Source organism: Stenella coeruleoalba, assembly GCF_951394435.1.
Source record: "Stenella coeruleoalba genome assembly, chromosome: 3".
Taxonomy (NCBI): Eukaryota; Metazoa; Chordata; class Mammalia; order Artiodactyla; family Delphinidae; genus Stenella; species Stenella coeruleoalba.
In genome coordinates this window covers 156378296-156395070 of record NC_137148.1, presented here as the reverse complement: position 1 = coordinate 156395070, position 16775 = coordinate 156378296, and the positions used below count along the sequence as shown (strand labels likewise).

The 16775-nt window shown below is 39.8% G+C and overlaps 1 protein-coding gene across 3 annotated transcripts in view; it reads right to left on the bottom strand.

The window, feature by feature from the left end:
• RNF130 (ring finger protein 130) overlaps positions 1-16775 on the bottom strand; it is a 133111-nt gene that overhangs the window by 12738 nt on the left and 103598 nt on the right. The window contains exon 9 of one of the 3 annotated variants that reach the window (XM_079917475.1): positions 12292-12467. The exons of 1 other annotated variant lie outside the window; for it this stretch is intronic. In XM_079917475.1, the coding sequence (XP_079773601.1) occupies positions 12452-12467 (16 nt within the window). In that variant the 3' untranslated portion in view covers positions 12292-12451. Of the gene's footprint in view, positions 1-12291; positions 12468-16775 lie in introns of those variants that run through there. One more of the 3 variants, XM_079917477.1, reaches the window with a different exon arrangement.

Sequence of the window (16775 nt, the reverse complement as noted above, 5' to 3'; positions counted from 1 at the left end):
TAAGATAGAATGTTTGAAAAAATGCTTTTTCCATATTTGCTGGTTGTGCTTGGTATGATGGTTGAACTGCAACAAGTTAGTAATGACATAACCACATTTCCAATAGTGGAAACCTGATCAATTTATTATCAATTGGCTTAGAGTTCTCTTAGTGTGGCTTAAAGTCCCTTCTAGACCTTCAAATCCTGAAATTGATGAATGCAATTTAAAAAGATAAAAGAGAAGATTTTGCAATTCTCTGCAAAATATAAGTACCTGATTATGTGTGTTGTCCTACTTGTTGTTGTTTTTTTTTTTTAATCTTCCTTCCCCAATTAGACCCAAAACTACTCATGGATACAACTCAGATATATTTTATTTCAGTGTCTTCACATTGGGCCAGTAAATACTCCATAAAATTGAGCTGACTGGGATGTATACTATCCCAATTAGCAACCACTAATTAGTGTTTAAATAGTTTTAACTTGGAACTCTCTCAGCATGAAATAAAAAGGGCTTTCACAGTAAGATACAATCAAAAAGCCAGTAATTAACCACCACTTGCTACTTCTGTATATCATTGATTTTTGGCAGCTATATGACTTTCATAAAGATTATGAAGATTTTAAGTAACTGAAATGTCCATCAGTTGAGAACTGATTCAATACACAATGCATTTGTTAATATTAAAGAAAATGAGGCAGACAGATATGTATGCACTGATGTGGGAAAATCTCCAAATATTGGGGGAGAAGAATATAATGGTCTGCATATTATTTTCTGGATAACCTATTGTTTCCTAAATTCTTGGTCTCAAATTTTAAGTATATGTTTTCTGACTCAGTTCTAGCAAAGAGAAAATGGAAGCCTGTCTATGCCTTGACATTGCAAGCTTTTGTAAAAAGGAATTTAGACAGTTAAGGGGATAGTTGATGCAGATGTAAAAACGAAAGAGAATCCTGTAGAGCCATTTAGGGGACACTTGTAAGGTTAACATGAAGACAGGAAACATTCACAAAAGCATAAGTCCTAATTGTTTACAAATGTAACCATTAGAGCATCTTGTGACAGTATTTGTGAGTCTCTCTCTGAGATTTCTTTACTTCAAAGGTGTAAAGTTTTCTTCAGGGATGTTAACATTTAATTCTTGAAACACCCTAGGCTAACTTGTCATCTAACTGTTTTCTGTCTTTGGTTTGGCAGAAAGCCTCAGAAATGTCTTTCTTTTTTTTCCTTTGGGGATAAAGGAAAATTAATAGATCAGTGACCAATAGATAATATGTTTAAAACTATGTATAGGAGAGATTTTGTGGGGGGGAAGCATCATATATGATGCTAGTAACTGTTTTAAAAAGGTGCGTGTGAAAGAATATGCTTCTCTCTGCATGAAATCTCTCTGGAACTGTACATGTAGGCAACAGAGACTGCTGGATGAGGCCTGGGGCACTGGGTCAGGGTGACAGGGAGATGTACTTTTCACCTTACACTCTTCTGTACTATTTTGACTTTTTAAAAAATCATGTACATACATTATTTATTCAGAAAAATAATTTAAAATGATTTCTAAGTACAAGAAAAAGGTGATAAAAGGGAAAAACTTAACATTTATTTTTAAAATATTATTTATTTATTTATTTGGCTGCATTGGGTTTTAGTTGCAGCATGCGGGATCTTCGTCACCGAGTGCAGGATCTTCGTTGTGGCATGCGGGTTTTTAGCTGTGGCATGCACACTCTTAGTTGCAGCATGTGGGATCTAGTTCCCTGACCAGGTATTGAACCTGGGTCCCCTGCATTGGGAGCACAGAGTCTTAGCCACTGGCCTACCAGGTAAGTCCCAGGAAAACTTAACATTTATATACAATTTCACAACAATCCCATAAGATAGAAAAGTTATTCTTATTTCACAGAGAGGAAACTAAGGCTCAGAGAGATTAAAAAACTTGCTCAAGATCATAAAGCTAGAAGTTGAATCCTGGTAAATCTGAATCTAAAACTTAAGTTATCTTTCAGTTTTGTACTCTTAAAACATAAGTAACTTGGATTACAGTTATGATCAAACTGCAAAAAACGTTTAACGATAATTTAAAACACCCTAGTTGCAACACCATTAACTGATTTGTTTCTTATGCTGCATAAGAAATGGCAATAGTAAATAAGAAGGTATACCTTTTCTAAGGCAATCAAAATTTAATTAAACTTCAAAAACTTCCCAAGGACTTTACAAAAGTCCTGGTAACAACTTGGATTTAAAAAATACAATGTTGGGCTTCCCTGGTGGTGCAGTGGTTAAGAATCCGCCTGCCAATGCAGGGGACACGGGTTCGAGCCCTGGTCCAGGAAGATCCCACATGCCGCGGAGCAACTAAGCCCGTGCGCCACAACTACTGAGCCTGTGCTCTAGAGCCTGCGAGCCACAACTACTGAGCATGTGTGCCACAACTACTGAAGCCCGCGTGCCTAGAGCCCGTGCTCCACAACAAGAGAAGCCACCGCAATGAGAAGCCCACACACCGCAATGAAGAGTAGCCCCTGCTCGCCGCAAACAGAGAAAGCCCGCGCACAGCAACGAAAACCCAACGCAGCCAAAAATAAAAAATAAATAAATAAAAAATAAAAAAATAAAAAATACAATGTTGCTACTACTTCTCTTTCTTCTCAAGAAATTAAAAAAATAGAACATAAGTGAAGACACAAGTTTTCAGCAAATTTTAAGAATTACTTTCACTATGGAAACCTTGCATTCCTATAATTAATGTAACAATGTAATCTACAAATCTTTATCTTGTGTCTTCTTAAAGAAATTAGACAATGCTCAAGTCTTCTTTACCCTGAGGAATCAAGAGTTCACTTGGAGTGAGGCTCCAGGGGTGACGGTGCTTAGCTCTGTGAATGGGGGCTACTACACCCCCCTTCCTAGTCCCCTTTCCTCCTATTTTCTTTGCGTCATTTCTAGCCTGTGGGCCCCATTTCTAGATCAGATGCAAATATTTGCTCACAAGCAGCAAAGCTTTAGGTTTAATGGTGGTTGCACCTGTTGAAAAGTGATAAATGACCAGAATTTTCCCATAAGCTTTCCTCATGTAAAACAGGGATCGTGGTTGGAGGTGAGACAGCTTTTCCAAGAGACCTTTCAAAGGGCTTCATGAGTTCTCACCTGGACCCACGACCCCTGTTCCTTGATGAAGATGAGCATGGGTAGACATGAGGGAGAGGTAGTGGTGCCCAATGGACCCAAGCATGGAATAGAAGATCAGTTGTAAAACCTCAGCAGTGTGGAGCCTTTCCTGGTCCGAAGGATGCCTGAGCAAGGCTTTCCTATTATCAACACTAGGAAGGACTTTTATAGGTCAGTCCATCTTTCCATACAAGGAAGGAACAAACGTTATTGGGTAACACTATATGCCAGGCACCTTCACAAATCATCTATTTCTCACAGCCCTGTGTGGCTATTATTGTAACTTTCATTCCACTGCTGAGAAACTGAGGTTGTGAGAGGGTAAGTGACTGACCCAGTCAGGAAGGGGCTGGTCTGGGACTCATACCTCTGTCGCCTGACTACACGTTCGAATGTGTGGATCACATCGGTCTACAGCACCAAAGAGATGCTGCTTTGTTGTTTCAGTTAACTTAGCTGGCTGTGTAGGTTAAGTACTCCGAGGGTCAATAAAAATTCAATTTGCTTCTCCCAAAGCTTAGCAGTGCTGGCCTTGACAGGAACCTAAATACTATGCTCTGCTGCTGTGAACTTTTATGTTTGTCTTAGGCTGCACATGAATACTTCTGTTGAAGAGGATTCCATCCCGGTTTAGAGAGTGGGAGCCTGAGTTTCAATGTACATTTATATACCCACTCAACAATAAATGCCAGGAGAGAAAGGTGGAAGAGGAGGGTGAGAGAGAGAACATTTAAATAGTGGGGGTGAGTCTGCCTGTCACCCCATACCAGGAGTATCTGCCCTGCTAGAAGAGTGACAGGAGTACATGACTCTGACGTTTCTTCAGTAAGTTGCAGTCTCCTGTATACCCCCTGTCAGCATTTCACTGGGATTTGAGGGATTTTTCAAATGTAATTTGGGCTACACTTTGTCTTTTGCCTTTATAAACTACCCCTACCTGCTAAGACACAACTTCCCTACACTATAGTTATGATATGCCTGTGACCAAAAGCAAAATGCTGGAGAACTCCCTTTTCTGGGACAGAAATTAAGTCATTTGTGCCTTGAATTCTGAACATTCTTCGTTGCTCACGTGTGTAGGCTGTTCTTGTTTTAGTCACGTGTGGTAGCGTGTGTGTATGGAGGTCATGAGGCAAGAAGCCTCCCAGAGGAAGGGTCAGGTCAGGTCCACCTCTGGCCAAGTGCCCAACTTCGCCCTGAGCTTTGGGGCAGCCTGAGCAGGAAGAGGCACCCCCTTAAGGCAGAGGGCAATGGTGCCTCAGCTTCCTCACCCAGGGTGAGAAAAGCCCTTTTCCCTTGATTAGGAAAGACTGACTGACACTTTCCTCAAAAGGAACTTTCATGAAAAAGGAACTGGATAATTTTAAGATTTACTAGATTTCTTCTCAGTTTTTTGAAGCCTCATCAAAGAATGGCCAGGCTGTTGCCACCAATATAGCCCACCCATCTTGGGCATCTTTTCATCACCTGGGTTTGCCATTACCCTTTCTTATGCTCAGGTCAAACTCAGGTTTAGCTGCTACCCTAGCTCCTGTTATTTATACCTGCTTTTTGACTCCTCAGTAAAGAAAGTATTTCCCCAAGACAATTTCAAAACTCCTCTCTGAGCTGTACTCTGAATCAGCATAAATGCACTCATAAAGCTCTGCTGCACTGAGTGAATTCTTCCTAGAGGTCTCCTTACTTATGGGTTTCTAGAATCTTCCCCTTGTCACTGACCCAACTGTTTTCATCCCATTTCTTACCTGCTGGCTTGTTTAAGGTAGCTTCTAAGCTGTAATGTTCTAAACCAGCACCTCTACCTGCTTTCTTCAGTGACCCCAGTATTTTAATTTCAGGAGCCAGTCTGCCTCTAATTCATACCTGCTAAAATGCACGAGCCTCTTCATGGCTCCCCACTGGAAAGCCCATGCTCTGTGCAGAGCATCGCCATCTCTAGCTCTAGAAAAACTCTTCTCACCAGCCCTGCTTGTGTCCTAAATCCAAGCCCATCACACTTCTCAGACTTTCCTACTATTATGCTTTGCACACATGGGTCCTGTGGTCAGCATGCCCTGTAACCTACCTTCCACTTGGTGAGCTTCTCTAAGAGACAAAGCAGAAAGGGGGTTAGAACAGACACCGGAGCCAGGCTATATGCACTGGAGTCTAGCTGCAGCTACTTACTAGCACTTTAACCTTGGCAAGTTATTGGATTTCTCTAAACTTGTTTCCTCATCTGTAAAATGGGGTTAATAATAGGATTGTTGCAAGGATTAAATGAGTTAATATATGCAAAATGTTTAGAAGAGTGCCTATCACATAGTAAGCACTATAGGTTAGCTATTATTATTGTGGTTATTCATTAACTTTAAAAACATAGTGTGTGTATATATACTCTGTCCATTTTTCTGTGATACACACACACTATATATAAAACAAATAAATACATACACTATATATTGGTGTGTGTATATATATATATAATATGTGTGCATATATAAAGCTTTCCCTTCAGTTCCCTCTGTTTATTTTCCTGTTTTTCTCCTGAGACTCTGAATTCCTCAAGTACAAGAACTGTGCACAGGGTTTCCCTGGTGGCGCAGTGGTTAAGAGTCCGCCTGCCGACTCTCCTGCCCCGGTCCGGGAGGATCCCGCATGCCGCGGAGCGGCTAGGCCCGTGAGCCGTGGCCGCTGAGCCTGCGCGTCCGGAGCCTGTGCTCCGCAACGCGAGAGGCCACAGCAGTGAGAGGCCCGCGTACTGCAAAACAACAACAACAACAACAACAACAACAACAACAAAACTGTGCACAACCTAACAAATACTGGCCCAATTGTCTCATGGATGAAGGGTGGCCAGCAGTTAGGAACAATAACCCTGGGCTGCCAGGGTCTCATTTCTGACTTTGCCACTTAATAGGTGAGTCATTTTGGCCAAGTTACTTGACCTTCTCTAAGCCTCAATTTCTTAATTTGTAAGAGAAGAGCTATAACTTCTCTCATTGGGATGCTGCCAAGATGAAAATTATAATGTATATAAAACACTCAGCATGGTGTCTGGCACATCCTGTGATCTGAACTGCTAGCTATAGTTAAGTTTTCTCCTGCCCAGCTTCACAGCAGAGATCTAGAATGGCAGTTTCTATTTCAACTGGATTCTTTGTATTATCTGTTGCCATTAAGTTCTATTCTTAAACTGTCTTGATAAGGAATTTAGCATAACCAAATAATTTGGTAGATAAAAAGTCAAGGAACCTTCAGGATCTTTTCTCAACTATTAAAAAGCCTAAAGTTACAACCCAGCTGGCCAAAGAGAAGTCAGATTTAATTTCTTCAGGTCTGAAGTTGCCAGGCAGGATCAGGTAAGCTGCATTCCTGTTGGAGGCTCTTTGGACTAAATTCTTACCAACTTTTGGTCTATTGTAAACACTGAGGCTTCCTTGAAATAAAATACTCTTGAATAATACTATATGTGTGTGTGTAAAAAACAAAACAACCTATGCCTCATGCATTACAAAAGTCTGTCCAAGAAGGGTTTAAAAACTCTGAAATATCACATCTGTTCCAGACTAATTTCTGATCACTCAATAATTTTTAAAATAGTAAACAAGAATTATTCAATTTCATACATTGCTTCAATTCATAAAGCTGATTTCTTAGTTGATAGCACCATGCCCATGAAGAAATAAGCAACTGTATTTTGATGCTAATTCTAACTTTGGTTCTAAGGAACAAATCCCACACTTTAAAGAGCACTGAGACCATGAAATAATTGAGATGTAAAAACTTGACAATGTCAGTTCAATCTCAAAGCCACAAAACAGAAGGTTCAAATTTCAATGGATGATGCAAATCTTCCCTAAGATTAATGGAAAGCCCTATCCTAGTAATTCACTCATTTTATTTCTTAGCTTTTGTAAAAAGTCTGTATTTGGTCTGAACAGCACCTACTTTTCTTAGTCTTACTCTCTGCTAGGACTTGAAATAATGTGAAAAGGGTGAAAGTAACAGTAATAGAAACAGTAACATTGCCATTAAATAGTCCTACATCTCCTGACTGTTGATGAAGGAAAATAACAATTCATCATAAATGGGAAATAGAGAAGCGGGAACAACTAATTTGATTTTCACTGGATAAAGGTAGGCGGGGAGGAACTATACTATTAATTGATGAAAATACTAATAAGTGAAAAACATTTTGTAGGTATTAAGGAGAATGTCAAGGCAACAGAACCCATTCTAGAGGGTAAGATCAAACACACTGAGCTTAACTCTCTAGCATTTAGAGTTGGCTGGAAATATCAGGAGGACGACTGAGCCAGTGAATCTCAATGAATAATGATGTAATGAATAACCTGTGCAGCTTTTAAAAATCCTTTAACCCCATATGCACTTAACAAGAGAGCCTCCAAACACATGAAGCAAAAGCAGACATAATCAAAGGGAGAAATAGACAATTCAACAACAGTCATTGGAGGCTTCAATACTTTACTTTCAATAATGGATAGAACACTAGATAGAAGATAAAGAAGGAAAGAGAAGATTTAAATAACACTATTAACCAACTAGACCTATAGAGCACTCCACCCAGCAACAACAATCTATATATTCTTCTCAACTGCACATGGAACATTCTCCAGGATAGACCATATGTTAGGTTATAAAACAAGCCTCACTATAAGTAAAATGACTGAAATCATACGAAGTATGTTCTCCAACCACAAAGGAAAGAAGTTAGAACTCTATAACAGAAGGAAATTTGGGAAATTCACAAATAGGTAGGATTTAAACAAGCAATGGATCAAAAGGAAAATCATAGCAGAAACTAGAAAGTACTCTTAAGATGAATGATATAAAAACCAAAACATACTAAAATTATGGATGGGTGAAATTGTGCTTACAGAGAAATTTATAGCTGTAAATGCTTATATTAAAAAAGAAAGATCTGAAATCTATAACATAATCTTCCACCTTAAGAGAAGAAGAAAAAAAATGAGACCCAAAGCAAGAAGAAGGGAGAAAATAATAAAGATGTGAGTGAAAATTAATAAAGTAGAGAATAGAAAAATAGACAAAGCAATAAAACCAAAAGTTCATTCCTTGAAAAGATCAAAATTTACAAACCTTTAGCAAGGCATAACTAGCTAAACCATGGATAAGTGTTAGGTGCATATATCTTTGACCAGGCAAAAAAGAACTCAAATTACTAAAATCAGGAATGAAAGGGGACATTACTACTGACACTGAAGAAACAAAAAGGATTATAAGGGAATCTTATGGACAATTGTATGCCAACAAATGTGATAACCTAGATGAAATGGACAAATTCCTAGAGAGACACAAATTACTGAAATTGACTTAACTAGAAATAGAAAACCTGAATAGGCCTATAAGAAGTAAGAGAGTAAATCAGTAATCAAAAAACTTCCCACAAAGAAAAGACCACGACCGGATGGCTTTACTGGTGGATTCCACCAATTAAGAATTAACACCAATTCCTCTCAAACGCTTTCAAAAAACAGAGGAGAAGGAAACACTTCATAATTCATTATATGAGGCTAGCATTACACTAATACCAAGTCAGACAAAGACATCACAAGAAAATTACAGACCAATATTCCTCATTGAATATAGATATAATAATCCTCAGCAAAATACTAGGAAACTGAATCCTGAAACATAGAAAAACATAATCCTATTATGACCAATTGGGATTTATCTCAGGAATGTAAGGTTGGTTCAACATATGAAAATCAATTAATATAATATACCATATTAATAAAATAAGACAAAAACCACACGATCATCTCAACAGGTACAGAAAAAGCATTTGACAGAACCCAAACTCGTTTATGATAAAAACACTCAACAAGCTAGAAGCAAAAGGGAACTTTTCAACCTGATAAAAGGACATCAGTGAAAATCCCACAGCTAACATCATACTCAACAGTGATAAGACTAAACGCTTTTCCCTCAAGATCAGGAACAAGACATAGATGTCTGCTTTTACCACTTCTATTCAACATTCTACTAATGAAGGCTCTAGCCAGGGGCAATTAAGAAAATGGGGCTTCCCTGGTGGCGCAGTGGTTGAGAGTCCGCCTGCCGATTCAGGGCACACGGGTTCGTGTCCCGGTCTGGGAAGATCCCACATGCCGCGGAGCGGCTGGGTCCGTGAGCCATTGCCGCTGAGTCTGCGCGTCCGGAGCCTGTGCTCCGCAACGGGAGAGGCCACAACAGTGAGAGGCCCGCGTACCGCGAAAAAAAAAAAAAAAAGAAAATGAAATAAAAGGCAGCCTGACTGGAAAGGAAGAAGTAAAACTATCTCTATTTGCAGATGACATGATCTCGTATATAGAAAATTCTAAGGCATCCACTAAAAAACTATTAGCGCTAGTAAATGAGTGCAGCAGGGTTGCAAGGATAAAAGATCAATGTACAAAAATCAATCACATTTCTGCAGAAATTAAATAAATAAATAGGAAGGCATCTCCTGTTCATGGATTGGAAGACTTAATATTGTTAAGATGACTCTACTACCTAAAATGACTTGCAAATTCAAGGTAATTCCTATCAAAATCCCAGGGGGCTTTCTTTGCAGAGATTAAAAACTGATCCTAAAATTCATATGGAAATGCAAGGGGCCTTGAATAGCCAAAACAATCGTGAAAAAGCTGGAGGACCCACACTTCCCAATTTCAAACTTACTACAAAGTAATAGTAATCAATACCATGGGATACTGGCAGAAGGACAGAATAGGGACCAATAAAATAGAACTGAGAGTCTAGAAATAAATTCATATACTATGCCTAACTAACTTTTGACAAGAGTGCCAAGACCATTCATCTGGGGAAGAGAGAATAATCTCTTTAACAAATGGTACTGAGACAAATAAATATCCAACATGCAAAAAAAAAAAAAAAATGAAGTTGGACCTCTACCTCACATCATATACATATATTAACTCAAAATGGATGAGAGAACTAAATATAAGAGCTAAAACTATAAAACTCTTGAAAGTTTTTGTGACCTTGAATTAGGCAATGGTTTCTTAGATATGACTCCTAAAACACAAACCAAAGAAAAGATAGACAAATTGGACTCCCCCCCAAAAACCCCCAAAACAAAAAAACTTGTACTTCAAAAGATTCTATCAAGAAAGTGAATAGAGAACTTATAGAAGAAAATATTCGCAAATCATATATTTGATAAGGGCCTAGTATCTGGAATGTATAAAGAACTCTTACAACTCAGTAACAAAAAGACAAATAATCCAATTAAAAATGGGCAAAGGACTTAAATAGACATTTCTCCAAAGAAGATATTCAAGTAGCCAACAAGCACATGAAAAGATGTGAAACGTCATTAGTCACTAGGAAAATGCAAATCAAAACTACAGTGAGGTGCCACTTCACACTCACTAGACATGGCTATAAGTTTTTAGAAAAAGGAAAATAATACGCACTGGTGAGGATGCAGAGAAACTGGAACCCGTACATTGCTGGTAGGAATGTGAAATTGTACAGATGCTTGGCAAACAGTTTGGTAGTTTTTCAACAAGTTAAACTTAGAGTTAACATATACCCCAGCAATTCTACTCCTAGGGATATACCCAAGAGAATTAAAAAGATATGTTCACACAAAAATTTGTATACAAATGTTCATAGAAGCATTATTCATAAAAGCCAAAATGTGGAAACGACCCAAATGTCCATCAATGGATGGATGAAAAAAATGCAGCATATATCCATACAATGGAATATTATTCAGCTACAAAAAAGAACAAAGTACTGATACATGCTACAACTGGATGAATTTTGAAAACAGTATACTAAGTGAAAGAAGCCAAACACAAAAGGCCACATATTGTATGATTCTATTTATACAAAATGTCCTGGACAGGGCTTCCCTGGTGGCGCACTGGTTGAGAGTCCGCCTGCCGATGCAGGGGACATGGGCTCATGCCCCGGTCCAGGAAGATCCCACATGCCGCGGACCGGCTAGGCCCGTGAGCCATGGCCGCTGAGCCTGTGCGTCCGGAGCCTGTGCTCCCCAACGGAAAAGGCCACAACAGTGAGAGGCCCTCATACCAAAAACAAAAAACAAACAAACAAAATGTCCTGAACAGGCAAATCCATAGACACATAGAGTAGATTAGTGGTTTTTGGGCTGGCAGGGGTGAGAGGTTACTGTTAATGGGTATGAGGCTTCTTTCTGGGATGACAAAAACGTTCTGGAATTAGATAGTTGTGATGGTTGTACGACCTTGTGAACATACTAAAAACCACTGCAGTGGCTTTACCCTTTAAAAGGGTAAATTTCATGGTATGTGAATAATATCTCAATAAAAAAAAGAAAAGAATCTTCAACCCCTACTGATTTGAGTATTGACTACTGTAGTGGACCTATTACTACTAGTGGGAATATTCTCAACTCTCAGGTATGCTGAGGTGGAAGGTTGGGCACATTTACACATACTGATAATCCCTTCAAGCATAAGATTCATATAACATAAAATATTTCAACATCTTCCTCACAAGTAATGCAAAAAAACTTCATTTATACATGTAAAATTGCTCTCATCCAACTTCAGAATTCACTGTTTTTAAAAGAATACAGTACAAACTACATAAAAAAAAAATCTTGGACAGATATAATTTATTACTAATCAGTTATGTATTTTGGAAAATTTTTCGTACACTCACGCTTTCATCCCACCAAATATTTATTGAGCACTTACTATGTGCAAAGTACTCTACTAGGTACCAGAGATACAGTGGCAAGTGACACAGTTAAATGTCCCTGTGGCTGTGGAGCTGACGTTCTAGAGGAGTCAGATCAACCACCGACAAAGGAACAAGAAATTATCAGAGAGTGAATGGCGACCTTGAAGAAAACAAAATGGAGCAACTCAGTTCAGGGCCCGAGGGAGCATCACCACACAGGATGTCCCCACACTTGGGTCCTACCTGGGCACAACAGGAGCCAATGTGAAAAGACCAAAAGAAACAGCATCACTGTTCCTCCCCTGGGGAGTACGAGCATGTTCTGTCTCTGAAACACACACAAATGAACTTTGGGTATGTGATCTCCAAATCAGCCTTCCAAACACAAGTGGGTGAATAACACGCAACAACACAGTCTTTTAATTTTATTATTTATTTATTTTAATACAAAGCTTTGGCATTAGCAATTTTATGAAAAAATAAAATGTACTAAAAATAAATGCTTGTGTGGCATGATTGGTAAATGATGCACAAAAATAGGTTCTTTTTTCCCTCAAGGCAATCAGTCAGAAAGCATTCTTTTCCTTCTTCAAAACCATTCTACCCTATGGAATAAAAGGAAAAAAGAGAGGTCAAGAATTAGTTAACGGGTAGTTGTCAATGTTTTAAAATAACAGAGAAAGTAATCCTAACTGAATGGTGGCCTGGGGTTGTCCCCAAGTATTTCCCAGACCAATTGGGTAAAGCCAGTAAGTCACCAGCATTTTCCTGAACTCAGCAGCTATAGATCTGAGGTCAAGTGGCTCAGTCACTTAAAAGTGTGTTAGTACTTCCAAAAGGAAGGCAGGGAAAAGTACAGGTTAACAGCACTTTGTTTAAAAATGCAGGGACAACTGTGGTACAATTTACAACTTTTCCTGGTTTGAACACATGTTCTAAATGCTGAGTGCCCTGAAATCTGTAGCTGCTGTCTTTACAATATGCTCCTGCTTTATACCTCAAACAAATATGTCATTATTTATTTTGAAGTAAGATTTGAGGAGTACAGACTCCCAGGGATGTAAGGCTTTCTTACAGGAATTCCCCAGATTTTACGTGCGTGCGTGCGTGTGTGTGTGTGTGTGTGTGTGTCCCTAAATCAGGTGCCTGAAGGTACCTGACATCTTTGGAAGTTTCCTGCATTACCCTCAGGCTAATGCTGCCCCCTCTGCAGCCTGGCACTGTGGGACTGCCCTAGTTCCTGAACCCTTACAGAATCTGGTTCATTTCTATGGTTCCCACATCATATCTTCAATTCTGCTCTCTTTTTTCCCGGCAGAATTCCAGACCCATACTTCAAACCTCTTAATCTTTGGTCAACATACAACTCTCCAGCATCTCCTGTTTTATCTCCTCCCCATCATCCTGACTTTCTCCTTCAGCTCTGTATTTTCACCTAACCTACCTTCTTGCTTCCAGTCTCTACCATGAAAGCAACTTCTCAGCCATCAGCAATTTTCTTTTTGCTGAAAAGCCTTAGATATCACCTGCTAGTTACAAAAAAACAGTCCAAATTCTGTAGTCTGCCTACTGTCGCCACCACCTACAGCAGACACGTCAAACCACACAACTCCCCGAACCTGCTCTGCTTTTTCCCACCTTGTGCTTTAATTATGCCTGGCCTGATTTCTAAGTCACTCCCTCCAGGAAGCCTTTTTCAACTCCCTCAGGGCAAAAGTAGCAGTTCCCCTGTGTCTGTGTGATACTCCTGTCATCTTGTGCTGGGTCCGCAGGTACTCCCTGGCTCTTCCGTCACTTCAACCAGCACCGCAGTGCAGAGCACTGAGCAGTGCAGCCCCCTTCCCTTTCCCCAGGGCTCCTGCAGGGCAAGGCCTGGTGCCTCAAACACTGGGGAGATGGTGCCTAATGAATGAAAGGCTGGGTATGAAGGCCATTCACAGAAACTGCAAACAGGGCTCTACACTTGTTTATTGTAGGTCATATTTAAGACAACACATTGTTTTTATAACATTTCCTCTGAAAAACTGGATATAGGACTTTCAATGGGCAAATAAAGATTTTTAAGCTTACTTTTTTTTTCTGCCTAAGAAATTATAAACAACTATGCAGCCAAACATTAAAGGCACTTCTGAAAAGTGAAAGATTGACCACTGTCAAAGACAGAAGTCCAGTCAAGGCTTCTGCTGCTGTAATCTTTTTGTCACCATGTTTTTAGAAAACCAAATTTATCTTTTTCATCCGCATTATTTGGAGCCCTTAAATGGCTCTCTGGAGTAGTCAAAGACAAGCAGTGTAAAGGAAAGAGTTGGAACCAGAAATACTGGGCTTGAATCCCATGCCCTTCTTCCTATGGCATTTCTTGGGGGTCACTCAGCCCCTCTGGGCCTCAGGGTACTCCTCTGTGTATATATCTCAGGCTCAGAGTGGCTAAAAGAACTAAATACTAAGACAAAGAAGAGTATTCATGATCAAACTGGGGGCAAATCTTTGCTGGTATTGCTACAAAAAAGGCTGTCTCAGGAAAATAAACAATCAGAGATGTGTGCTAGTGTGAGCAAAAGTTTTTAGGTTGAAAACTAAAAATTCAAAAATCTTTAGATCAGTGTTTCTCAAACTGCAGGCTGTAACCTATTAATGGATCATAAAATCAATGCAGGAGTTCATGACCAACATTAACAACAACACAACAAAAAAGCACAGAGAAGAATAGATCAGAGAATACTGATGTAGTAAGGAAAATGTCTGTGGAACTTCTGTTTCAGTTATACATGTGGGGGCACGGTCAAAATATAAAATGTATTTCTTACAGTAGGAGATGGTTAAAAAAAGAGTTTTAAAAACATTGCTTTTGGACTTCCCTGGTGGCACAGTGGTTAAGAATCCACCTGCCAATGCAGGGGACATGGGTTCGAGCCCTGGTCTGGGAAGATCCCACATGCAGTGGAGCAACTAAGCCCGAGTGCTACAACTGCTGAGCATGCATGTGCTCTAGAGCCTGCGAGCCACAACTACTGAAGCCCACACACCTAGAGCCTGTGCTCCACAACAAGAGAAGCCACTGCAGTGAGAAGCCCGCACACTGCAACGAAGAGTAGCCCCCACTCACCACAACTAGAGAAAGCTGGCGCGCAGCAACAAAGACCCAACTCAGCCAAAAATAAATAAGTTAAAAACAAACAAACAAACAAAACATTGCTTTTGACCCTGAAGGTTCTAAAAGAGGCAGCCAGCAGAGACCCCTACCCCTCTCCTTGGGCTCTGATCTCTCCTAGGAAGGGACCATTTAGGACAGACAATTCAAGAGGAACTCTGAGAACTAGAAGGAGTCTTAGAACTTCTACCTGACGCAGGATCTGCCTCCAAACAGCTTAGCCTTGTAACTTCTGTCTGAATACGCAGGTCCCAGCAAGCTCATTAGCTTTCAACACAGCCCATGTCAGGGATGGACAATTCTGACTGGCAGGAAGTTCTTTCTTACATGAAATGGAAATCTACCTCCCTGTAGATATCTCCAGAGCTACACAGTAAGTATCACCCTCTGTATGCACTGGCTAGTCACCACAGGACCATTATGAGTATTAAATGGGGCAATGTGGGTAGTAACAGAGCCCAAAACAAGAGTAATTTCTTGGTAGGCATACAATAAACAGTAGCTGTTCTCATCTTTGGCGGTCCTCCAAATACCTGGGGACACCTCTTACATCACCCCAGTCTCCTCTAAGGTAAGCATCCCTAAGATAGAAATGATTACGTTTTCAGACTCTTTCATACTGAAATATGTCAACGTTCCTATTAAAGAGTCCGAGCAAAACAATTCAGAAATATTGAGTAGAGAGTAAAATAGAAACATCAGTTCCTTTGACCTGGCTTAAAAATTTCTACCACTAACCTCAGAGGAGGACAGCTCAAGGGGAACACTGGTGTGGACAACTGAAGCCCAATGACCTGCCGCAGAGCTAGGGCTTCTTGGTCTTCAGTTATGCTACAGGATTTCATATTTGTTCCAGTTATTTCATCAAGTTAACCACATCAGATTCATTTCCTCCTCCTGCGACTGTTCTGAATCTTGAATGCCTGGGCTACAATCCTCTGCAAATCTCAGAACATGATTTCTATGCATCAGAATCCAGGAACTAAGAAAGGGCTGTAGAGAATACCTAGCTGAACCTCCCATTTGACTCAAAATCTCTCCTACATCATCCACATATCTTATAACTTGTTCCTCAAATAAAAACAAATATTATTTTTCAAATAAACATTTACTTTTTTATGTTGAGGGAAAAATGGATTTATATAAATGTAAGCTGGTAAATGTTGGGATTTAACAAGGTTTGCTTGAATAATGAAGTAGAGCAGAAAACCGCCTCTGGGAACTGAAATTCAATAATGTTGCTTACTTAGGTACAACAAGTGTTAGGGAAGCTAATATGTATAAATATATTTAACTTACATTTATTTGCCTCTTTGACTACTATCCTGTTTAAATTTGCAAAGTCTCAAAATTCAGTAGATTTGTTTGTAGTCATGGTTGAGTACTTACATAAATAGTATTTCATCACGATAGAAGGGGGTGACCCCAGATACATGGACTTTTCATTGATCTCTGAGTTAGGCCCTGAGTGAACACGCAGAGCGTAGTGAGGGAGGCGGAGTGCTTTCACCCCTAGTGGAGCAGCAACCCATGGAGGCCTGGACCTGCCTGGGTTCCGCAGCCCTGCCTTTATATATGGCCAGTACTGCTTCATCTTGCCCACAGGGTTTCACCAGTGACTAGACTGGGTCAAGGTTTTATTGACATCACAATACAATCAGTGTAACACTGTCAGAAAAGTAAACTATAACAGTAGATAGAAAGCATAAGGTGGAATTTACTACTAATTTCCAGACAAATCATTAAAATGTGAAAAGATAGA